The sequence below is a fragment of the Procambarus clarkii genome, chromosome 4 (genome assembly GCF_040958095.1).
Source record: "Procambarus clarkii isolate CNS0578487 chromosome 4, FALCON_Pclarkii_2.0, whole genome shotgun sequence".
Taxonomy (NCBI): Eukaryota; Metazoa; Arthropoda; class Malacostraca; order Decapoda; family Cambaridae; genus Procambarus; species Procambarus clarkii.
The window spans coordinates 20,054,865-20,080,438 of record NC_091153.1 but is presented as its reverse complement, the minus strand read 5'-3'; the positions used below and the strand labels follow the sequence as shown (position 1 = coordinate 20,080,438).

At 41.1% G+C, this 25,574-nt stretch overlaps 1 protein-coding gene across 2 annotated transcripts in view; it reads right to left on the bottom strand.

Moving 5' to 3' along the window:
• Nucleotides 1-11,381: 11,381 nt before the first annotated feature.
• LOC123749338 (uncharacterized) overlaps nucleotides 11,382-25,574 on the bottom strand; it is an 89,197-nt gene continuing 75,004 nt past the window's right edge. For both annotated transcript variants that reach the window (XM_069333175.1, XM_069333180.1), the window contains exon 3: nucleotides 11,382-15,659. In XM_069333175.1, the coding sequence (XP_069189276.1) occupies nucleotides 11,890-13,377 (1,488 nt within the window). In that variant the 5' untranslated portion in view covers nucleotides 13,378-15,659 and the 3' untranslated portion in view covers nucleotides 11,382-11,889. The remainder of the gene's footprint in view (nucleotides 15,660-25,574) is intronic.

The following is a 25,574-nucleotide window of genomic DNA, read 5'->3' as shown; positions in this document are numbered from 1 at the left end:
GTCAGGAGCCTCGTGTGATCCCACAGATCACTCTCCTCACCACAACACCCCAGTGGTTAAGCGTCTCCACCAGTCAGCCCCGGGTACGACAATCCCTCAGCTGCCACGTCACAGGCAGACTAACACCACAGTGTTCATCCGGGGGGTGACTCACAGCTGCTGCAGCAGATACTTGGAGACAAGACGGCTGCCTTGGGTAGACTGATCCAACTTCCATTACAGCAGTCCCAGGTCGACTCTGTAATCAGACACGTCATCAGTAATAGGGACACTCTAGGGCACCTCACTTACAGGCTTGGACACGAATGCCCACCTATCCACTCCATAGATGGCGTTGCTGTCTAAGCTCCACCTCACCAGAGTTCAGCAGCGGCTGTGTTATGAGCTGATCAGGACGGGAAACTAGCCCTTGTGGCCAGTATACCTCGTCCTCACTAGGTGGCGTCGTCCATTTGGAGGGGGTTTCGGGAGCTGACCCACAGATGTCGCTGTCGTCACTGCTCCGTGCTCGGACGCCGGGCTCGGATCCGTAACACCTTGGGCCAAACAACATTTATGTACATTGATAGTTAATTTCACCAGCTTCAGGGCCCTGAATAACTTTCGTAATCCTATCACATGTGTGGGAACCGACCTGTGAGATTTATATTTATTTGATTTATATGAATTTATATTTACGTTAATTTATATACTTCGATAGCAATTTGTATAATGATAAGTGGACTGTATTTCTGCAATAATCTCACAAATCGATCCTTTACACATTAGGGGGGTTTATATAAATTTAATTTATATATATGCAGCCAATCAAACTACAGTATTAGACTACATACATTGAAAAGGTTCCTTATCTTATTTGTACAGCAAGCTTTAGTCCACCAGGTATAACTAGGTTGTAGACGCCACATTTTCCGTCTTTGAGGTAGCTTCCATCACCCTGGTAACTGATGCACAAAGCATGCTTCCTCGTCTTGACCTGTCAAAAGGGCGCTAACTGTGAAGCCAGAAACCTAGTATATGACAGGTATATCAGAGAAAACACTGTACATGGAACAATGAAGACCTGGCTTAATTACCTTTAGTTTGAGGCTATATTGTGCTCTAACCGTGTCACCCTATATAATGACATTAATGGCCATAAATGAAAGATACATGGGTTTCGGAAGAACACTTAACTTGATTTGTTGACAGCGTGTGATAATGGTACACCTTTGGTTTCCATAACACTTCGTCCAAGTAAAATTAACAGGAGCCGTATTTGCTCCCGTGTGCCTCTGGTCTAGTACAAACAATGGCCGCTCCTCCTTCCTCACTCCTGACGCCTGGCTTACATTGTCCAGATGACAGAAAGTGATAGAAGGGTCACATTTACTCTACTTTAATATTGATAATTAAGTTAATTTATATGAAATGTTTTTATGATGGTAAAGTCCAAAGACTAATGTATTTAAAAATAATTCCCACCATAATAGGTGGTGATTTATAATAGTATGTGGTGATGATATCCCGTTTTCTATAGACGGTAATTCCACTACAAGTTACGTTTTCTATGGGTAACTTGTTTATACAATACAGCTATTATCTGTCTGTATGATATATTAAATGCTGTCGGATTTTCCGACATAATTCCCCAGGGGCTGCTCACGGGTCGAAGTCCTATTTAGAACAGACGAACACCGATACTCCTCCTTCGAATTATTTTTAGATTAATTTGATGTTAGTAGTTAGTAATCACACATTTGTGCGTCTGTTCGTACAGGACGGATGTCCCGTACTAGAGTTGCAGGGGTTAGAAGTCTAATGCGATTTCATTTCCCTGTCAACTCTTGAAAGGCTAATATTCAAGCCTAATTACATATTATTTAACCCAGAAGACTGGATGTGATCAAGTACTACAGTCAAGTATGATTCAGGGACTGCAGTGAGATCAGTGACATTAGATATAACTTGAAGTTTGTTCAGGTAACTGGTCACTGATATATAAACACTGAGGCCCATGGAATACATCTTGATTAAATAATAAATGTATCAAATCAGTCATCAGATTTATTGGGGTTTAATTTAGTTAATTGATTCAGAAGATTGAATAGCTCATCATTAAAGTAAAGTATGGTTCTGAGACTGCAGTGGGTTCAGTGACATTGGTCGCAGTGACTTGTAGCTGTTTTAGGCTACTGTTCACTGATTTGCCACTGAGGCCTCATGAACTCATCTCCAGCTTTAAATGATGATACTAACATCAACCTCTGTTACTATAGTCAGCTGTAATCTCCTTAGTATAATGCTACTGGAGAAATATAATCAGCTGACAAATTTAGATTTCTATTGGTATTGTTTATCTGCAGCCATAGGTCTCCTCAGGCTTGATACTGGGCCTGAGAGTAATTTACCTCCTGCAGACTTTAACATGGTTATGCCCTGATATTTAGTAGGGCTACCAATGAATCGATGGCAATAGTCTGTCCCAACAAGGAGACCGAAGTCGGTGAGGTGATCAGACTTAATATTATCTGCCAATTTTATTCCTCTATTTCTCAGGAATTTGGCTGTTGCTCTCAGACCTTGAACTTGTAGGTCTACTGGTATTTTGTCCACCACAATGGCTTGTACTCGACAGACGTACCTGCATAAACGTACTGATGGTTGTACCACCTGGTAGACTTGAGGTCCTGCATCTGTTACAAACCCTGAGATATTGAATGACATCTGGGCTACAGGCCTTAATTGTAGTTCATCTGCCAGCTTTTTAGTGACATATGTTCTCTGGGATCCTTGGTCAAACAACCCACGGGTATGGACCTTGGCCCTCTTATTCAGGATGGTAATTTGGGCAGTAGGCAAAGTCGTATTACCTTTAGACTTTGCCGATTGGACACTTTGTTTGTTGCACCTTGCAGTACTGTACTGTGGTGGGAATGCTATCTTCCACCTTGGGGTTTGGAGACGTTGTTTTGGTGTCTCTGCACAATGCTGCATGGTGCTGACCTTTGTTACACCTCTTACAGGTGTGTAATTGGGTATCACAGTCGTTAATGTTATGTTTCCTGAGGCACCTCGTGCAATGTTGCAAATCTTTGAGTCGCTCAACACGGGCGTCACTATCAGGAAAATCAGGGCAGTGGTACATTGAATGTTTCTCATTGCAGAACAAACATGTTCCATAGCTTCCAGTACCCTTTGGTGTCACGTTCTTGGGTGACACAGTAACTATAGGCTTGGAGGGTCCCACTGCATATACGCCCACACTGCTACTGTTCCACTTTGGTGTTGAATTATATTGTCTAGATTGATTTGGAGTACCTTTGGTACTCTGTGGTTTACTATTATTGGTTTCTGAGGGTTTACTTGGTGGTTTTAATTTGTCATGTGTTCGTAATTGATGAACTACTGACTTTAAACCTTCAGATATTTCATTCATGCATAAGATGCTTTTATTGTAATGAGCACTCATTTGTCTCAATATGTCCCTAGGTATTTTCTCCTGGACAATTATTTTCAAGACCCACTCAGCCCCGTTTGTATCTGCTGTCAGGCTGAGGGCATTGATCAATGATTCTACCTCCAGCTTGAAGACTTGGAGTGAATCAGCTGAAGCCTCCGGTGGGGGTAAATGCAACAGCTCATGAACTAAATGTGATGTTCTTACTTCTGGATCAGCATAATTATCCTTGAGGAGTTTTACTGCCAGATCATAGCCGTCATTAGTTAATCTCAGATGGGATACTACTGTTTTAGCCTCACCTGATAATTGACCTTGCAAATAAGAGAATTTACTACTCTTTGGTAAAGATTGTTTTGAGTCTACAAGGTCAACGAATTTGTTCCAAAATTCGTCCCAATCTTCCTCATCTTTTCCTGAGAAAGTGGGTAAATTAATTGGAGGGAGTCGAGCTTCTGCTTGACTCGTATTAGATGCAACTGTTGTTGTTGTTGCTGTTGCCTTATTCTGGGCAATTAATTTGACATAAGGCTGTAACGTGGCCTGAGTTTGATCTTCATAATTCGCAAGATCAACCATAATGTCGTCTATTTCTGTTTCTGATAAATTGGTGTTGGCAAGTTCAGCCACATATGTTGCTATTTGGCATTTGATTTGCTCAAATTTACCTGCAGCTGCTTGATAATAGCTTTCCAGGTCAGCATAATCAACTTGAGATTGTTGTGACAAATCTTCACATTTCTTGATCTGTCTTGTTAAGTGGCCTTTAAGACCTGCAAGGGTTCTTTTCATTCTCCCTGCATTATCCATACTGGCTAGTTGGTGAAGCCTTGTGGGGCTTGTACTTGGGCTGCTCATAATACTGAACAAGCACTGATGGTAGCCTAGGGTCAAATTCTGCACTCACTAGGCAATAATCCTACCTCTACTAGAGGTTAGCACTTCAAATTAATACACATTATATATATACAATCATACACACTAATGATTTGAGTGATAAACCAGTGTCACTGGAAGTACCTTTAGGTTAGCTCTTCTATATCACCCTAGGATGGAATTGACACTAATTAATCACTCAAAGGTGTAATGATCATAAGTAAATTATTATATATACACAACTCAACTCGAGTTGATAAAAATTACACCCATAATAGGGTCAGCACCATTCATTAATGGTGTTAGGTCATAGGTCAACCTGTCCTCTTAAAAAGAACGTCGCTTTTGGCCGTTTGCCCGTATAGCCGAATTTGGACGTAATTTGAAATTGAAAAAAAAATTAAAATAAATTTGGGATTTTTTTTTTTCAACAACAGTAAGTTAAGGGTCCTCTGATAGGTTAGGTGGGCAGGAAATTCTCATAAAGTTTCAAAACGTTATGAAAAACGTTAATTTAAAGAGTCCTCTCATAACCTCTGCGCGTACGCCGGACGACTCAAATAGAAAACGGAACAGAACGTCACTTTTGTGAGTCGATTTCATTTCAAATTACGTCCAAATTTGGCCATAGTGAGCATACGAGCGAAAAGTGACGTTCTTTTTAAGAGGACGGGTTGCATAGGTTAGGTCAACTAGTCATATCCTACCCTGTTGTGGGTTGGCAATTAGTAAATATTATACTGTGATCACTAGTGCAATATAAGTCATCTTGGACATCACCTGGCAGGACAAGGTGACAAACAACAACGTCTTGGGGAGAGCAAGAATCACCAGCATGTACACAATGCTGAAACAGAGACGAATGCGCTGGCTCGGGCACGTTGTGCGAATGGGCGACGGCAGGATCCCCAAGGATCTCCTGTATGGAGAGCTGAGGCAGGGAAAGCGTCCAGTAGGCAAGCCCCAGCTACGGTACAAAGACGTATGCAAAAGGGACCTGAAAGCCATGGACGTCGATCTCGCTATATGGGAGACACTGGCTGCAGACCGTTCAGCCTGGAGGCAGTCTGTTCAACGAGGTCTCTCCAAGTTCGAGGAGTCACTTGCCAAGGAATCGGAGGCAAAGAGACAGAGAAGGAAAGCCGGTAACCAGGAAGACAGACCAGAATCGGACTTCGTTTGTGCTCGGTGTGGGATGGACTGCCACTCTCGGATTGGCCTCATCAGTCACACCAGACGCTGCACCAGGATTGACAACTAGGGCGCAACTCCATAGTCTCCCGAGACTGAAGGATGCCTACTACTACTACTAGTGCAATATATATTAAATAATTCTCTATTTTGGAGAAATAATATATACAATTATTGATAATAGCCTCTTAATTAGCCTCTATGAAACTTCTAATATTATCAAGAAGTATTAAATATTATTAGTGACCTCGCAAAATAAAGTCCACAAAATACGTAGATAATCTCTCGCGAAATTTAACACCACAAAATCCGTGAACAATCTCGCGACACAGTCACTAATTTGGCTGGCTTCTATATTAGCGCTGTCATTTCACAGAATAACACGCCACCAAATCTGTGGGTGTACATGAAACCGCTGACTAAGGCTTAACTGGGCTGAGGGAGGCTCCTGAGCTCCCTCGAGGCTACGCTGCCGTCTTTGACTGCTGGCCTTTGTTTAAATCACACTGCACTAGTATATTTAATGAATCCACTGGTTAACTGGTTCATCCGGTACTAAGATGACCAAATGTGGGTTCAAAGGACCGAATATTCTGGTTCCGAAGGTCCAAATAATTCGGTTTCGAAGGACCAAATAATGTGGGAACCGACCTGTGAGATTTATATTTATTTGATTTATATGAATTTATATTTATGTTAATTTATATACTTCGATAGCAATTTGTATAATGATAAGTGGACTGTATTTCTGCAATAATCTCACAAATCGATCCTCTACACATTAGGGGGGTTTATATAAATTTTATTTATATATATGCAGCCAATCAAACTACAGTATTAGACTACATACATTGAAAAGGTTCCTTATCTTATTTGTACAGCAAGCTTTAGTCCACCAGGTATAACTAGGTTGTAGACGCCACATTTTCCCTCTTTGAGGTAGCTTCCATCACCCTGGTAACTGATGCACAAAGCATGCTTCCTTGTCTTGACCTGTCAAAAGGGCGCTAACTGTGAAGCCAGAAACCTAGTATATGACAGGTATATCAGAGAAAACACCGTACATGGAACAATGAAGACCTGGCTTAATTACCTTTAGTTTGAGGCTATATCGTGCTCTAACCAGGACACCCTATATAATGACATTAATGGCCATAAATGAAAGATACATGGGTTTTGGAAGAACACTTAACTTGATTTGTTGACAGCGTGTGATAATGGTACACCTTTGGTTTCCATAACACTTCGTCCAAGTAAAATTAACAGGAGCCGTATTTGCTCCCGTGTGCCTCTGGTCTAGTACAAACAATGGCCGCTCCTCCTTCCTTACTCCTGACGCCTGGCTTACATTGTCCAGATGACAGAAAGTGATAGAAGGGTCACATTTACTCTACTTTAATATTGATAATTAAGTTAATTTATATGAGATGTTTTTATGATGGTAAAGTCCAAAGACTAATGTATTTAAGAATAATTCCCACCATAATAGGTGGTGATTTATAATAGTATGTGGTGATGATATCTCGTTTTCTATAGACGGTAATTCCACTACAAGTTACGTTTTCTATGGGTAACTTGTTTATACAATACAGCTATTATCTGTCTGTATGATATATTAAATGCTGTCGGATTTTCCGACAACATGCTCCTTCCAAGTGGGGCTGTATAACACAATATCGTCCAGGTAGCCCCTACATTTTGGGATACCAGCCAACACAGAGTTCATCAATCTCTGGAAAGTAGCCAGTGCATTACGCAGACCAAAAGGCATAACCAGATACTCATACAACCCATCAGAGGTGATAAACGCCGTGACCTCCCTGACACGGAGCATTAAGGGGATTTGATGCTACCCCTTTGGATAAGTCCACTTTTGACACGTACCGGCTATGACCAATCTGGTCAATACACTCCTCCAAAAGAGGCAAGGGATATGTATCAACTTTAGTGACCTTGGTGATGCTGCAGTAATCCGAGCACAACCGCCAGTTACCTCCTGGTTTAGGCACTTGCAAACACGGTGAGCACCAGGAGTTGCTACTTCGGTGGGTGAGGCCATGCTGAAGGAGGAAGTCGACCTCCTTCTGGATGAGGGCCCGCTTCTCAGGGCTCACCCGATAGGGGTACCTCCGAATAGGGGTAGTGTCAGTGAGTTAGACATCATAGAAAACTAGTGAATTCTGGGATAGGATCTCCCCAAACAGCTCGTCGAATTTGGCCAACAACTCCAGCATCTCCTGCCGCTCAGTCTCTTGCAAATGAGTCAGCATCTCCCCGCTCACACTAGATGGATAAGAATCAAGATTAGTTACAATTTTCCCACTGAAACCCTCCATACTGTCTGTCCCACTTTGGACCGCACATAGAACCAGACAAGGTCCTTGATAAAGTTTAAGGCAGTTTAGATGAACAATGCTTAACTGTTTAGGGGACTCTAGGGTTCTAATCTTGTAAGACAGATCTCCCAACTGAGTAAATACCTCATAAGGCCCTTCGAACTTGTGGGACATAGAGGGACACAGACGGGGTTTCAACACAAGTACCAAGTCCCCAGGGTTAAACTTCCGAAGTCGGGCCTTAAACTTGTAATCATGCCGCTGTTTCATGGTCCCCTGAGTCTCCTGCAAATGGTTCAGGGCTACTTCTTTGCATTTAGACAATTTATGTCTGACCTCACTCAAATATTTTCCACCTACCGAGGCAGAAACAACACCCATTAGCTTCTCCTGTAATATTTTAAGGGGTCCTCTAACCTGGTGGCCAAAAATTAGTTCAAAAGGGGAGCAATGCAATGACGACTGTAACCCTTCCCGGGCCGCAAATAGCACCAGGGGCAGATTCTCGTCTCAACATGACTGGAAATCTTCTTCTGTGGACTTTAACATCTGCCTGAGGGTCTGGTGAAACCTCTCCAAGGCTCCCTGACTTTGCGGATGGTAAGGGCTAACGAACCAGTGCTCGATGGCATGGGAGTTATATAATTTTTTGAACGGGTCAGACCTAAAATTCGCTTCATTATCGGTTTGAAGGATCTTAGGCATACTGAACAAGGGGAAAAACTGCAACAAGTATTTGAGAAGGGTCTTGGTTCTAGTGTTCAGGACCGCATAGGCCTCCGGAAATCTAGAAGTTAAGTACATTAAGATAATGATAATCATATAGAGGTTGCCTGAGCGGGTCCGGGGCAATGGCCCCACACAGTCAAGGACCACATGCGAGAACGGTTCTTGGGGTACAACAATGGGCTGTTGGGGGGCCCGGGGTACTGCCTGATTCGGTTTCCCTATTTTTTTGACAAATGGTACACTGCCTACAATACCTTAGGACATCCTTCTTAACCCTAGGCCAGTAGAAAAACTTAAGTATTTTGTGGTACATACTTGAAACACCTTGATGTCTACTCATGGGCTGCTTGGAGAACTTGCTCTCGGTAAGCCTTGGGGGACGACAAGCTGATTAATTTCCTCACAGCCATCTGAGGATGGATCCGCTTGGGGCATCCATCTTCTCATCAGAAACTGCCCATGGCGGTAATAACTTGTACCCTCAGCCAAGGCTTCAGTCGAAGAGACGGCCTCCTTACAACATACTAGCTAAACTGGGGTCATTACTCTGTAAGGTACTTAACGTGAAGGCATCACCCTTTGGCAGGCTGAGGGTATACCCCCCAGTACCGACTTCCTCCATGCTGTCAACACTGGCTACAACAGGAGGGGTGGTCAACTCATGGGTTCCAATCCCATCCTCCGAAGTTTCCATAAAGGTATCAGTGAGATCCCCCTCCCACTCCCCCACAGGAGAAGTCCAGGCCTCGATAGAATCTACCTTTTCGCCTGCCGTGAAACTTGGTCTACCGGGTCTCATCGACCCTGTAGATCAACCGCACAGGCTGGGTACACTACATCTGCCTCAGCAACAGGCTGGGATGAGGACGCTCCCTCAGGTTAGGTCAATATGACCAGATGAATTGGCACTACTCTGGGCTCACTAGCGAGATCTTTACCCAACAACAAATCAATACCATGGATGAGTAAGTTTTAACAGATTGCCAGGGGTGCACAACTCTGGGGTTAAGGGGGACCGAATATGGACCTGATCAAAGGGGCCAACTGAATCGTACCAGCAAGACCACAGAGCAGCACCGACTCCTTGGGATCCTTCTTTTCCACAGAAACTAAAGCACTGTCAATAATGAGGCTCCGGGAGGCGCCCTTGTTTCTTAGCATAGACACGGTTTTCCACTGGCCATTTCCACACCGTATTTGTCCCGCATGAATATAAGGTTCGTAATCCTTCAACCTTGGATGTTGAGCGGTTACAAACTGAGAAGGTCCAGTTGTCCTTCCAGTTCTCTATATACAACCTACTGATTTGAGAGCGGTGTCATGGGTTGTGTCAAAGAATTTTGTCATAGTTATGTCTCAGAGGCCTGTCAAGAATTCGGTGGTGGTGGACCTTTAAAATGTTGTCTAGGGAATAGACAACTTGAGTCTATTCTCAAGACTTATATTCTATTGAGACTTATTTTACTTGAGTCTAGGGGAAATCAAGGAGTAAAGAAAACAGCCTAGTACAAAGACACAAATTTATATGCATAAGATACATGATAATATATATTCATCAATGTAAATTCCAATACAATACAATTTTATTTAGGTAAGGTACATACATACAATAAATATTTACAAGGATTGTTTGACTTATAGGTAGAGCTAGTACATACAATGCCTAAAGCCACTATTACGCAAAGCGTTTCGGGCATGATAAACTTAAATGACAAGCTTAATACTAATTGAGCATAATGAGTAGAATGAAAACAAGAAATGAAAACATAGATGAAAAAGCAGCACAAATACAATTATGTCGACAGACAGCGCTCTTTAAAGAAAAAAACAGACATTGGTTGACAATAGAAGGGTAAGGTAGGTTACAGGGAATTTATTAGGTATAGCTTCGCTTTTAACTTAAACTGGTTGAGAGAGGTACAGTCTTTAACATGGTTGGGAAGGTCATTCCACATTCTGGGCCCCTTGATTTGTAGAGCATTTCTAGTTTGATTAAGTCGTACTCTAAGAATATCAAAACTGTATTTATTTCTGGTGTGATGCTCATGGGTTCTGATACAACCTTCTATGAAGCTTTTGAGATCAGGATTGGCATTATAGTTTAGCGTTTTATATATGTATAATACACATGAGAGAATGTGCAGTGACTTAATGTCTAACATATTCAGAGATTTGAGTAGGGGTACCGAGTGATGTCTGGGGCCAGAATTGGATATTGTCCTAATAGCAGCTTTGTGTTGAGTAATTAGAGGACGTAAGTGATTTTGGGTAGTAGAGCCCCAAGCACAAATACCATAGTTGAGATATGGATAGATAAGGGAGTAATAGAGAGTCACCAGAGCAGGGCGTGGTACATAATATCTGATCTTAGAAAGAATGCCCACAGTTTTTGAAACTTTTTTTGATATGTTTAGAATGTGTCCCTGGAAATTAAGCTTGTGGTCAATGAGAATGCCAAGGAATTTGCCATCTAATTTGTTACAAATTTGGGTATTGCTTATTTTGAGATTTATTTGATTAGAGGATTTATTGCCAAACAGAATATAGAAGGTTTTGTCAATGTTAAGGGTGAGTTTGTTGGCAGTTAGCCACAGATGGACTTTATTTAGCTCAGTATTTACTGTGGCATTTAGAGCAAGGGGATCAGGACTGGAGTAAATGAAGGTTGTGTCGTCAGCAAATAGAATTGGTTTGAGGTGTTGGGAGGCATTTGGAAGGTCATTAATGTAGATGAGAAAGAGGAGAGGGCCAAGTATGCTGCCCTGGGGAACACCAATGTTGATGGGTAGGGTGGGAGAAATTGTATTATTCACAGAAACATATTGGAGCCTGTCAGTAAGGTAGGATTTGAGGTATTGTAGGGAGTGTCCTCTGACTCCATAATGATGTAATTTAAGAAGAAGGTTTTGGTGGTTGACAGTGTCAAAAGCTTTACGCAGGTCCACAAACAACCCAACAGAGAACTCATTTTTATCAAGAGCTGTATGAATCGAGTTAAGCATACTAATAAGTGCATCGTTAGTGCTTTTTTTGGGTCTGAAGCCATATTGGCAAGGGCTAAGTATATTGAGTTTGGCTAGATATGAGTAAAGCTGCTTATAGATTAGTTTTTCAAAAATTTTTGACAAGTTTGGCAGGATAGATATAGGTCTGTAGTTGTTAACATCTGTGAGATTACCACATTTGTGGACAGGCGTTACTCTCGCTTTTTTTAGAATATCTGGGAAGGTTTGGAGTTCAAGTGACTTGTTGAAGAGCAAAGCAATAGCAGGGGCTAAAGATCTGGAGGCTTTTTTGTAAATTAAAGTTGGTATCTCCTCAAGGGCACCAGACTTGGTTTTTAAGGGAAAGGATTATCTCATTGACGTCAGTGGAATTAATAGGCTTTAGGTACAGCGACTGTGGATAGTTACCTGAAAGATAGTCATTAATGTCTGTACTGGAAGATGGAATATCATTTGCAAGGGATGAACCAATGGAAGAGAAGAACCTATTGAACTCAATAGCAGAATCAGAGGCTGAAAGCTGACCATCGTTATTAGACAGGAGAGTCGGTTTGTTATTTAAAGACTTCTTTGATCCCAATATTTGAGAAATTGTTCTCCAAGTTTGTTTAATGTTGCTCTTTATTTGGGTAAATTTATCTTCGTAGTATTTAGTTTTGGCTCGTCTAATTATCTTAGACAGCAATAATGAGTAATTCTTTGAGAATTCTTTGGAGACAATTCCTAACCTATACTTCTTCTCAAGGTCATGTTTTTTATTAATAGATTTAAGTATTCCCTTTGTAAGCCAGGGATTGTTAAGCCTTTTGGTTGTGACTTGTTTTGTAAGCATAGGACAGTGGGTATTATAAAGGCTAAGAGTTTTTTGAAGAAAAGATTGCACTGCTAGGTTGATGTCCACTATGTTACCTAACTCGGACTCCCAGTTGACATTATCAGCAGCAGTTATAAAATTGTCTATAGCAGTTTCATTGTGTAGTCTAAAACGTATCACTCTTGACTCAAGAGGTGGTTTGCTAATGTTAGTTAAGAGAAATGTGGGGTAATGATCTGTAGTGCAATCGGTGATTATACCTGAAGTAAGCGGAGAGGTTATGTTTGTCCAGATGTGATCGAGCGTCGTGGCAGTGCTATCAGTGATTCTAGTAGGTCTAGTGATTAAGGGTAAGAGGAAGCAGGAATTCATACAGTTGAGGAAGCTAACAGCAGTGGGGTGTTCAGGCTCGCAGAGGTCAATATTAAAGTCCCCTGCGATAATTAGGTGGTTTTTGTTCAGTCTGTTATCAAGTATTAGATTTCTAAGGTTTGAGTTGAATTCGGACACATCAGTGTTAGGAATTCTATAAACTGCACCCACAGTCAGGACAGACTCGGCACCCTTGACTCTGAAGCTGGCGAAGATATACTCCCCATAGCAGTCTCTGGTTCTAATTTCTTTTAAGCATGTTAGTTCTTGGTGGTAGTAAAGAGCAGTGCCACCACCTCTCTGAAGTTGACGACAGTTGTGAATTGCTGAGTAGTTAGGCATGTTAAAGAGCTGAATAGTATCCTCTTTCAACCATGTTTCAGTAAGTATAATAAAAGAGAATTTGTTGTCAATAGCTTCAATCAAGGCACTAACATCATCGAAGTGTTTACCTAGGGATCTAACGTTCAAATTGATTACAGAGATATTGTGATTATGAGTTAATACATTGTTTAAATCATGTGCTGCAAAATATCTGCAATTTAGATCATTAAAGTGATAATTGTCATAGATAGTGGATAAGAGGTTAAGTTCAGGGTCTATACTTGTCTGCATAAAAAAAGCTGATTGCAGGAAAAACAAGGGAAGAAAGGCAAATAACAAGGTAGAATTCCTTACAACTCAAGGTCATGCTGTAGTAATATAGCCCCCAAGTGGGCTCTGGCTACCCTATGGCTCACAATCCCAAACCTGGAACCTTCCACACAGCCACCACACCTACCAACCGATGACACATATATGAAACCTCTAGGAAACCTGGACTCTCTTATAAAACATCTTCAAAGTCTGCATAACTACTCTGCCCTATCTTGCAACCCCTGATAACTGGTAATGATTGACTTATCTGACTGTACGTCAGGAGAAAAACCCTCAGATAGCCTGGTCTGGTCGTCAGCGATCCACCTCCCTTCAAGTCAAGATGGCGTCCCTCTCTCTTGCGTCATCGCCCCATCGCTACTCTAGTCTTTACATTTGCAATCAAACCCTTATTGACTGTATTTACCATATTCCCCATGCATGCTTTTTAATTGAGTCCATTTTTCCCTCACATAGTTAGGCGATTCCAGTTCACATTATTCCTAAAAATCTCCAGCTGAGAAGGCACTACTTTGCTGGGTGAAGTAATACTGGTGACTTGCGGCCTCCCTGATATCAGCTGTAGATTTATTCTAACAAACATTCTCCACTGTGTCCACCAACATTTTATACTTTAAACTAACCTCCACAGGAGGTAAGGTTCGTAACACCCTCCCTAAGCCATGGAGAAAAAAAATGAGAAATTCATAAATGAATTTCACTTTTTTTCACATAAAATTAACACTCTAATTAACATTAACAGATTTCATAGTTATTGTAAAGAAACAGTAAATGATATATAATAAACAATAAATACACAATAATATCTCTGTACAGTAGTACAATCCTAAGTCACCCCAGGTTTTGGTAATCTAGAAAGTGCATCTGCTACTACATTTAATCTTCCTGGAATATGTTTGATAACCAGATTGTACTCTTGCAACAATACAGACCACCTTAATATTCTCTGGTTGGAATTCTTCATGCTAACAATAAATGTTAAGGGGTTGTGGTCAGTAAACACTTCAACAGTATTGGCTGATAAATAAATGTCAAATTTTTTAACAGCTAGTAATAATGATAAAGCCTCCTTCTCCACTGTGGAGTAATTCTGTTGACATTTGGTAAACCTTTTAGAATAATAATGTATTGGATGATTAATACCCTCATCATCTTCTTGCATTAGTACAGAACCAGCACCTCAATCCGAAGCATCTATATATAGTGTGAATGGCTTAGAGTAGTCAGGAGTAGCTAACACTGGACCAGATGACAACATTCCTTTTAAATTAGTAAATGCATCCTGACATTCCTGAGACCATCTAAACTTTACATTTTTACATAGCAAGTTTGTCAAAGGAGAGGCAATTGCTGCAATTTTTTTTACAGAACTTCCTATAATAAGCACACATTCCTAGATATCTTTGTACCTCCTCCTTGCTAGTCAACACTGGATACTCTAATATATAATTTATTTTATATTTGAGTGGTAACACCTTCCCATTTCATATACTAAGTAAGAAATACTAGCTCTAGCAAAAGTACATTTGTGTAAGTTTACAGTTAAATTAGCCTCCTTTAAGCATTTTAATAGTTTAGCCAAACCTTTCATATGGTCCTCCCAATTATTGTGATAAATTACAATATCATCCATGTAAGCTCTACATTGTGGTATGTCTTTTAACACTAAGTTCATAAGACACTGGAAAGTTGCTGGGGCATTTTTCAACCCAAAAGGCATTACAGTGAATTCATACAACCCATCTGCAGTTATAAATGCACTCATCTCCCGTGCTCTTGGTGTTAAAGGAATTTGCCAGTACCCTTTTGACAAATCTAGTTTGGTAACAAACTTGGCTTTACCAACACTGTCTATGCAATCATCTAATCTAGATATTGGAAAGTTATCATCAACAGTCATTAGATTATCTTACGGTAGTCAATGACCAACTTATGAGTTCTTTGGAACCAAAATGCAAGGACTACTCCAACTGCTGCTGCTAGGTCTCACCAATCCATGTTGAAGCATGTAGTCAACTTCTTTCCGGATGAGATTCACCTTTGCAGGGTTGATTCTATATGGGTGTAACTTGACTGGATGGTTGTCTGTCACCTCGATGTCATGGTGAATAACTGAAGTCTGGGTGGGAATATCGCCAAAGATGTCTGTATGAGAAGTCAGCAACTGCTCCAAGTCCTGCTTCTGCTCTGATGACAAATGTTCCACCAACTTCTGGACATTAGCCAACCACTCCCCATTGCTAAAATAAGGTACATGAGCATTAGGTAAATTATCAAAATCACATTCCCCATTATTCTCATCTACATGGGTTACACTAAGCACCTGGTTGGTATTGGTAGTTCCCTTATGTGTTAATTTCATTCTATTTATGTGTACAACTATTTCCTTTTTCTTGAGATCAGGTGTTTGGATTACATAAATGGTGGGACTGAGTTTCTTTATCACTGTATAAGGACCTTGGAACCGATGCAACAATGTTGGTCCCTGTCGGGCCATTAGTACCACCACTTTATCACCTGCCTCAAAATGTCGTTGCTTTGTCTTTTTATCATATTGTGCCTTCATTTTTCCTTGAGCTTCTTTAAGATGAATTAAGGCTTTAGCCCTGTTTTTGTTTAACTTGTCTTGTAATTTATCAATATAGTTTATCTGCACAACACTCTTCAGATTTCTGACCAACTTATCTCTTAAGATGGTTAGTGAACCTCTCACCTCATGGCCAAAAGCTAATGAGTTGGGTGAACACCACAGGGACTCTTGATAAGTATCCCTCAGTGCCATGAGCATCAGTGGAAGACCATCATCTCAGTCTCTGCCAATTTCCATGCAACTGGTTCTCAGCATTTGCTTAAGGGTTTGGTGCATCCTTTCCAAAGCACCTTGGCTCTCCGGATGGTAAGTAGTGGATGTCTTATGGAGGATGCCAAACTCCCCACAAAACTGCTGAAAACCTTTGGAAGTGAAATTGGCCCCATTATCTGTCTGTATTACTTTTGGTAAACCAAAATAGTACAAAATTTCATTATGTGCCTTACTACCACTTTCGTTGTAGCATTTCTCACAGGGAATGCCTCAGGAAAGCGTGTAGTCTGACACATCATGGTGATGATATACATATTACCACTCTTGGTTCTAGGCAATGGGCCTACTACATCAACTATAACATGGGTAAAAGGTTCCTCAGTCACCACAATTGGCTGTAAATGGGCTTTTGATACTACTTGGTTTGGTTTGCCAGCTTTTATGCATACTGGACATTCATTACAATACTGGATGACATCTTTCTTTAATCCAGGCCAAGTAAAGTATTTGCTTATTTTATTATATGTTTTTGCAATACCCTGATGACCGCCTATTGGTGAATCATGGGCTACACTTAGCACCTTTTCTCTATAACCCCTCGGTAGGACCACTTGATTAACTACCTCCCAAGGGTGTGACAGGTGAGCTTCTAGGTCTCCACTTCTGCATCAACACCTCTTTAGTGTAGTAATAAGTCATAGCCTCCGATTCTGCTTCTAGTTCAGTTACTGCCTTATTATGCAAGTCAGTCGACGTAGGATCACTTCTTTGCTGATAAATAAAATTTGATTTGGTCTCAAGTCTGAAGAGCCAGATGTGGTAACTGAACTACACTCTCCCCTACCCCTTCCTAGGTGGTTTGGTGGATTGTTTTTTTTTTATTGTTGCCGCCGAAGGCGGCTAGTTTATTGTGCACCCCATACTCATCCTGTGAGCGGTAGCGCAAAAGCATTACAGAGGGCACAAAAGGTCTTTATCAGACCTCATCTTAGATTATTACATAAACAATTTCTTCAATCCTTCACACCTTATAGATACAATGTCAGCTAGTTACAGAGAAAGTGCTATTACAAGAGCTACATATTTACAGTAAGTCATCATACATTAATGGTAGGTTTTATCGTTAATACATAATAGTTTGGCCAATGGGGATATTACAGAGTCATAGGGGAGCTTCTGTTTATTATTAGTTCTCACAATACACTACTTGTTTCTGAATCTCATATGTCGTTCATCTACTGGAAGCAAAATGTGGGTACAGTGCAAGGATTTCAGGTAATTTATCCATGGTAATAAGATAGGTTGCCATATCATACAGAGTGAGCTTAGACTTATCTCTAAAAGGCTCAATTTTACAACAATCCAAGATATAGTGTTCGAGTGTGTGTCCCTGCCTATGTCCACACACTTTACACTTTACTTCATCTAGATCCCTATACAAGCCGAACTGCCAGAGATACTTGTAGCCAAGTCTTATACGAGCTGTGACAACATCTGTTAGTCTACTGACTTTGTTACTTGCCCCATACACATGTTTTACTTCACACATTTCATTGTGATGAACAATGGACCTACTAGTTCCAGTTTGCACTGTTCTACTTTCTTCAAATCCATCTAGGAGTTCTCGTCTAATGACACTTTTAAGGGACCTATTTGATAACTCAAGATTCCATTCAATACTGTCTTTATTTACTGCAGCCTTAGCAAGGGCGTCAACTTTGTTATGTTCCTGCATGCCAATGTGAGAAGGAATCCACAACATTTTTATATTTACCCTCTTGCTAAGTGTTCTTACATATCTACGTCTAGCTTCCAAGACAAGCACGTTATTACTTGATTGCAAACTGTTTATTGCTCGTAGTGAGGATCAGTCAGAAATAATTAAGCTGTCTACTTCAGTGTTGTCAATAATTTCGAGTGCTACCAGTATCGCTACCAACTCGGCCTGCATTGTGGACGCCCAGTTACTAATTCGGATATTTCTTTGAATTGTGCTGCCATCAGGCTGATGAGCAATAACAGCACTTCCTGCCCTCCCTGTAGCTGTATTGAGTGATCCGTCAGTGTATATGGTCTGTGCAATGTTGTTTTCAGCTTGTATATTGTGAATGTGCTCTATGGTGCTTAATTTAGCAGCAAGCTGAGCATGAGGGTTACTTGTGATTAGTTTCTTGGTGGGGTATGCAGGGGTCAGGATGTCAAAAGGTACTATCTGCCAGGGTGGAAGGAAGTGTTGTACTCTTTCATCTGTATATACATCGTGCAGTCCCATCATTTTAATATGAGTGGCAGTTCTTTGAATCCATTTAGACTCGCTAGTTCCATTTCGTATGTGTTCTAACAGTGCAACTGACACAATGTTGTTTTTGTTATCACGCAGCAGCTTTAGTCCCATCATAAGATTAATTTCAAATATTCTATCTCGGATGCTAAGTATATTTAATTCTTTCCGCATGTTGAGAACTTTGGTAGTTATAGGACAGCCAAGTATAATTCTGAGTGCTTCATTTTGCATTTTTTCCAGTCTATCAATACTTTTGCCATTCTGCAGGACCAAAGCTGGTGCATGATAGTCTATCAGAGACCTTATATACGCTAAATACGTTTTGTGGAGGTGCTCCCCATCCTGTTCCCATCTGCTTCTTCCAACTTGGCCATAAAAGTGACACAAAGATCCACTTCACTATTTGATTTGTTAACCTATAATTTTGTCTCCTGACTTACATTATTGGAAGTTTGTGATATTTGAGACTGATTTTGACTGAGTCACGGCACATGCTGGGTACATTACCTTGTCCTCAAGATCTGTCCATGCCCTAATCTGGCTTAGTTAGCATTATTGGGTGGTCATCTCTTTTAACTCGATTACCAGCAAGACCATTCCTCACAATTAGATCAATGCCTGCAACTGGTAATTTAGGACTAACACCTACTAAACTTTTGCCTTTAATAAAATCACACTTGAGGCTTACTTCCCTCAAGGATACAGTCTGGAAATCTCCAGTGATTCCCTGTATAATTATTACCTCCCCAGTCTCTGTAGACTGAACATATTGTAAAACACTTTCTAATAGTAAAGATTGGGATGACCTTGTACCCCTCAAAATTTTAACACAATGCCACAAACCATTTGCACACTGTAATTTTCCATTTGATATAAACTCTCCTAAATGATTCATAGCAAGTGATATTTTTTCCCCATTATTTTTCCTACATATGGTTATCCTCCCATCACACACTGTGAGTGCCATAGGCCTCTTTTCTGGGTGAAAAAACAACAACTCTTTACAACATGACCCTTCTGTTACGACCCTGGGCTCTTATTTGGAAACCAAAGGTCAATTAGATTTCTAAATAATTGTATACATTAATTCATAGGATTGGATTATGGAAGCGGGATAGTTAATTAACAATAACATTTATACTCAGGGCTTCTCATACCTCTGATGCGTCTTTGTTTCTGTCTTCCTTGCCAGACATTAGACAAATCTTGTTTCTCACAGAACATTCAAACTCTGAGCTTATTGATTATTAAATATAAGCTTGACCTAGTTATCAGCTATTTTGAGAATTGTTAAAGTTAGTTGTAATGAAGGTCGGTTAAGACTTGTAAGGATTGTGGCTGTACGATCAGTTGAGTATCCGTCTGGCAGAGATCAGGGAAGGCTGAAGGAGGGCTCTCCCTCTTCCTTCTCTGGGCTGCTGCTGTGGTGTTTACACATTCCCTGTGGGCTCTGTTCTCCTCCTGCTCCTTTCTTCTCTCCCTACGCCCTATGTCCAAGTTAAGTATCTGTCTGTATTATTACCGTGCTATTGGCTAGGTGTGTGTTTATTTAGGTGTATTCTAAGCCAGTGTTTTGGTATCCCTAAGTGTACTCTAGGGTGACTAGTGAAACCACGTGTGCTTAAGTCTGTCATACATATGATACTTGTGTCCCTTCAGGAAAGTAGTCTTTACCCTAGTTTGCAATTGTAAACCTTGCATCCTGCTTATGTGGACCAAGGTGTTTAATGTAAGGTAGAGTGGCAAAGTGATTTATTGTAGTTTGTGTATGGGGGGTTATTAAAGGGTTTAATAAATAAGGATAGAGCTAGGAGTATCTTTTCATCCTGTTTGATTCAGTGTTTGGAATATTCTTCCCTGGGGGCCTGGGCCTACCTTTTCCACTATTTTAGAAACTCCCTTGACGTTAGCTATTGCCCCTTCTCAGTACAACCACCTGCTCTCCATAAGTCTCACAGAGGACGACTTTAGGGAGCATTTCATAACAACATCAGATAGACTGGTAACACTTGAGGAGGTGGGGGATCTCATTGATGGTTGGGTGGATTACATGATTAGAAGCCTAGAGGATCACCTTTCAGAAACTGAAGGTAGTAGATTTATCTTATATAATGTCCATTTCCTCAAAATCGTCGTCTGTAATGCTAGTGTACGGTCTATATTGGGCAAATATATTCCATATCCCCCCTTTTTAAGGGGGCGAAAAGAGGTCTTCAACCCAAATCCCACCAACAACAGCAGAACTTGCATTATTCAGGGTCTAGCTGCATTTCTGGCCTCACAACTGCAGTGGGGGTGGAGACGGATAGGAAGACTTGTAGAGTCTCACGCTAGGATGAGGAAAATGGTCAAATACGACCATTTATCCCTCCCTTTCTCGTGGGATTATATTAATAAATTAGAGAATAGAAATAATCTCTCTATCTATTTGTATTTAATAAACAAACACACAGATGGTGTGTATCACGTCTCACTTTGTCGTCGTGGTAGCAGGCAGTACTCGGTCATAGTGCCATTATTGCTGTTAGGGGGAGTCTCAAGTGGCCCTAATTAAAAATTTGAATAAATTCCTACGTAACTTTATTCGCAGCCACAGTCGAAAGACTGTTCTGTAGAAACTGTCTTTCGGAATATCGTAGTTCTAGTGACCTCACAAATCATACATCTTCCTGCAACATCACTCAGAAAATGATTTACCCTCAGGAGGGATGACACCCTTCATTTTAAAAACACGGGGAAAGGTTATGTCCCTTCTCATGTGGGGTTTTTCGATTTCGAGTGCTACTTGAGTACCGAAGATTGCCTCGGTTCTATCACAGCCATACATAGACCCATAGCCTACGGCTATATAATTGTTGACAGGAACTACACTGTCATTGATAAATTCATTTATTTTTTGGGGGACAGTGTCACTTATTTCATGGAGCAAGTAGCTACCAAATGGGAAATTATTAGATTCACCCTCACCCATTATGAAATAGACATGTCTCCTGAGGATGTGGCACATTTTAGGAAACAAACACACTGTAAGTTTTGTGAGGGAGTATTCACCCCCACCAATCACAGGGTTCAACACCATGGCAACCTTAGAGAAAAGCTCAATTCTATTGGTGCCCTATGTAACTACTGCAACCTCCACCACAGGGATGCACTAGGGAGTTTAGTTATAATTGCCCACAATATATCTTATGACATGGGATTAATTTTGAAGGAGTTTGAGATGGGTTCAAATATTGAGAGGTAATACATTAATGAAACAGGGCACCAAATTTTGATTCACTGGCTTTTATTACAGGTAGTCTTTCGTCCTTAGCAAAGACCTACATTAATTCTGGCCGTCCTTAACATTCACTCGTACAATGATAGAAGACGTTACTCAAAGAAGTTACCCAAAGAGAGTCATCAGCTGCTCTTGGATGGTAAGCAGCATTTCCCTTATGAATATGCCACCGAAATCAGTTGCTTCAATGATACAACACTCCCATCTATTGAAATGTTTTACAGTTCCCTAAACAAATCAGGTATCAGCTTGGAAGATTATAAACATTCTCAATTAGTATGGGAGAACACAGCAAGTAGGACATTAAAAAACTATCTCCTTGTTTATTTGAGGTGTGACGTTGGTCTACTTGCTGATATTACTACCCACCAGAGGGTGATTCTAAATTACATCTATTCATTAGAATTGACGCACTACTGCAGCCTCCCTGGCTACTCCTACGACTACTTCTTGAAAAGCAGCAAAATATCACTGGAGTTGAGTGCAGACGTCACTTTACACAATCTCTTGTCACAAAACATATGAGGGGGTTATACAACCGCAGTTAGGATCTACGCTAGAGATAACAATCGCTATATGTCAACCCATCTTTTAACCCTCAGGAGGATAGATCTTCCAATTTACTCTATCGTAACTTCAACTCCGTCTCCATCTCGTAAGTGAAACGCAACACAGAATTCCGCTCAAATGCCTCCTTCAGCTCCTGCAGATGTCTGACATCAGGTACCTGTGTAAAAATGTCGTCAACATACCTGCAGTATATTGCCGGTTTCAAGTTCATGTCGACTAAGACCTTTTGTTCGATGGTACCCATGTAGAAGTTCGCAAATAGGACACCTAGAGAACCCATGGCGACCCCCATCTACTTGCTTATACATGTGCCCATCCGGGCTCAAGAAGGGTGCCTCTTTAGTACAAGCTTGGAGTAGTTTCCTTAGAATGTTTTCTGGTATGTCAAGAGGAGTACAGGCCGGATGACGATACACTCTGTCGGCTATCATCCCGATTGTTTCATCCACAGGTACGTTGGTAAACAGTGATTCTACGTCTAACGAGGCTCTTATCCCTGTGGCCCGTGTTCCCCGCAGTAAGTCAACAAATTTCTTTGAAAGCGCAAGGGACATAAGGAGTCAGCAAGCCGTCGAGTCGCTTCGCCAATCTGTACGTAGGTGTGGGTATCTGGCTGATGATTGGCCGAAGTGGGTTTCCAGGCTTATGTGTCTTGACATTTCCATACGCGTATCCATTCTTATATTCCCCAATAATCTTTGGCAGGTGGAGTCCGGATTTCTTGCCGTTCACAGTTTCGACCAATTTGTTGACCTTTGCTTTCAATTCGGCTGTAGTGTCCTTCGTTACCCTTTGGAATTTAGTTTGGTCAGAGAGTATGAGGTTCATTTTCGCCAGATATTCACCTCTTTTAAGAATGACTTATATTGGCGACTTGTCACCTCTCCTGACAACTATCTCCTTGTTCTCACAAAGGCTCTTAGCTGCCGCTTTGAGCTCGAGGGTCAGTATGGTGCTTCTGTAGTTGCCTCGATTCTTTCCTCCTTCTGTGATAAGTTCTGCTTGTAAGGTGTCCTTGGTGGTGACCTTCTTTTGTGTCTCGAGGTCGAATATGTCGTCCAACAGGATTTCCAACTCCACTTTCCGGGCCATCTCACTTGGTCTGGACATAACGTGACAGTTTATACCCAGATTTAGGAGAGTGACTTGGTCCTCAGTGAGGTTGATTCCTGCAAGGTTCAGGAAGCTGTCTCCCGGTCGTGGAATTGCCATAGGTCCTCCATATAATGTTGTTAGCTTCTTGATAATCCTGGTTTCGGTGCTGAGGTGATGTCGATCTGTGAGGATGTCGAGGTGTTGCTCGAAGAGAGTACGGAGGTTTTCGTCGGTGTTGCTTTTTCTCCATTGGTTTGTAGCATGAAGCAACACCTTCATGCTACAGGTGAAGCATGAAGGTGCTTCACCTGTAGCATGAGGTGCTTTGTACTCGCATCGAGCAACACCTCGACATCCTCACAGATGTATGTGAGGAAGAAGTGAGGACATCATCACGAAGTGAGGACATACCTGCAGTGAGGACATCCTCACTGCAGGTATGTTGACGGCATTTTTACACAGGTACCTGATGTCAGACATCTGCAGGAGCTGAAGGAGGCATTTGAGCAGAATTCTGTGTTGCGTTTCACTTACGAGATGGAGAGGATGGAAAGCTGCCCTTTCTAGATGTAACAGTCATGGAAAGGAGCGGAGGTTTCCACACTGCAGTCTACACTAAGGAAACAAACATAGGAATGTGCCTCAATGCCAACAGTGACTGCCCAGACAGGTACAAGAGGAGTGTTGTTAACGCTTATGTCGACCGTGCTCTCAGCCACAGCTCAGGATGGAAGCAAATCGATGAAGAACTCTGTAGGGTAAGGCAGGTCCTAGTCAACAACGGCTACTCCAATGGTTTCGTTGAAGACATCATAAGAAGGAAGGTGAAATGTCATGCAAACTCTGAAGAGACAACTAACACAACACCTGTACCCCCTATTAGACTATTTTACAGGAACTTCTTTTCCACAGCTCATAAAACGGAGGAAAGGGTCCTGAAAGATATTGTAATAGAAACGTTATCCCTACAGACAAAAATCAGAAGATACAATTGACGATTTACTATAAAACCAAGAAAACTGAAAACCTACTCATGAGAAACTCTCCAGACACAAAGCTGAACGCTTTGAAAGAGACCAATGTCGTCTATGCCTTCAAATGCTCACTTGGGGACTGTAAGCCTCAAAGAACTCAGTATATAGGCAAGACAACAACATCTCTTTCCAGGCGATTAACGATGCATAAGCAACAGGGCCCCATTAAGGAACATATAATCTCTTCCCACAACCAGACCATCACCAGAGAAGTCTTAACAAAAAACACGGAAATTATCGATAGATACAGCGATAGCAGGCGGCTTGATATCTGCGAGGCACTACACATTAAGAAGTCAACACCAGCAATCAACAGCCAATTAATGCACAACTATATTCTACCCACTTCAAGACTCCACTCCAATATAGATGCATCAAGAAATATGGACCAATAGGCTTTCTACAATTACTTCCATTCAATACCCATTGTTTCGTGTTCTGTCTTGTGTTTAGGAATTTAATACCCTATTAATACCACCTCACCCCATCCACCTCACTCAAATGTAGATATAAACAAATCGAAGATGTGTAAGTTCTATTCAGTTGTGTATGTGTAAGCTAAAGTCTTTGAAAATATAATAAGTTTTACGAAACGCGCTCAAGTGTCGCGTCAGACTAGAAATAAAAATGAATTTTGGAGAATTGATTTTTGAATTACCACCAACAGTGAAAAGAAACGTACGAAAGATCGAGAAAATTCGTGTTAGAATTATTAATCTTACTTTTTCGGTCATATTTAATAATATATGTCTACAGGAAAGACTGCTACCAAAATATACTAATATATATATATATATATATAATATATATATATATATATATATATATATATATATATATATATATTTATATTTATATATATATCTGCATCTTTTAGGTGTATAAAGCACATGGACACCCCCACCTCCTTACAGTACTCCCTAATGGCATTTACTGTCAGCCCATCTACTCTTTGGTGGTCGCTGCAAGCACTCCTGCCTCCGATGACCTCAATACACATCATTATCTCTCTTTCACCTCACAATTACTGGGTACAATTGCTGGCACCTACCCGCACCCCCGCCTCCGATGACCTCAATACCCATCACT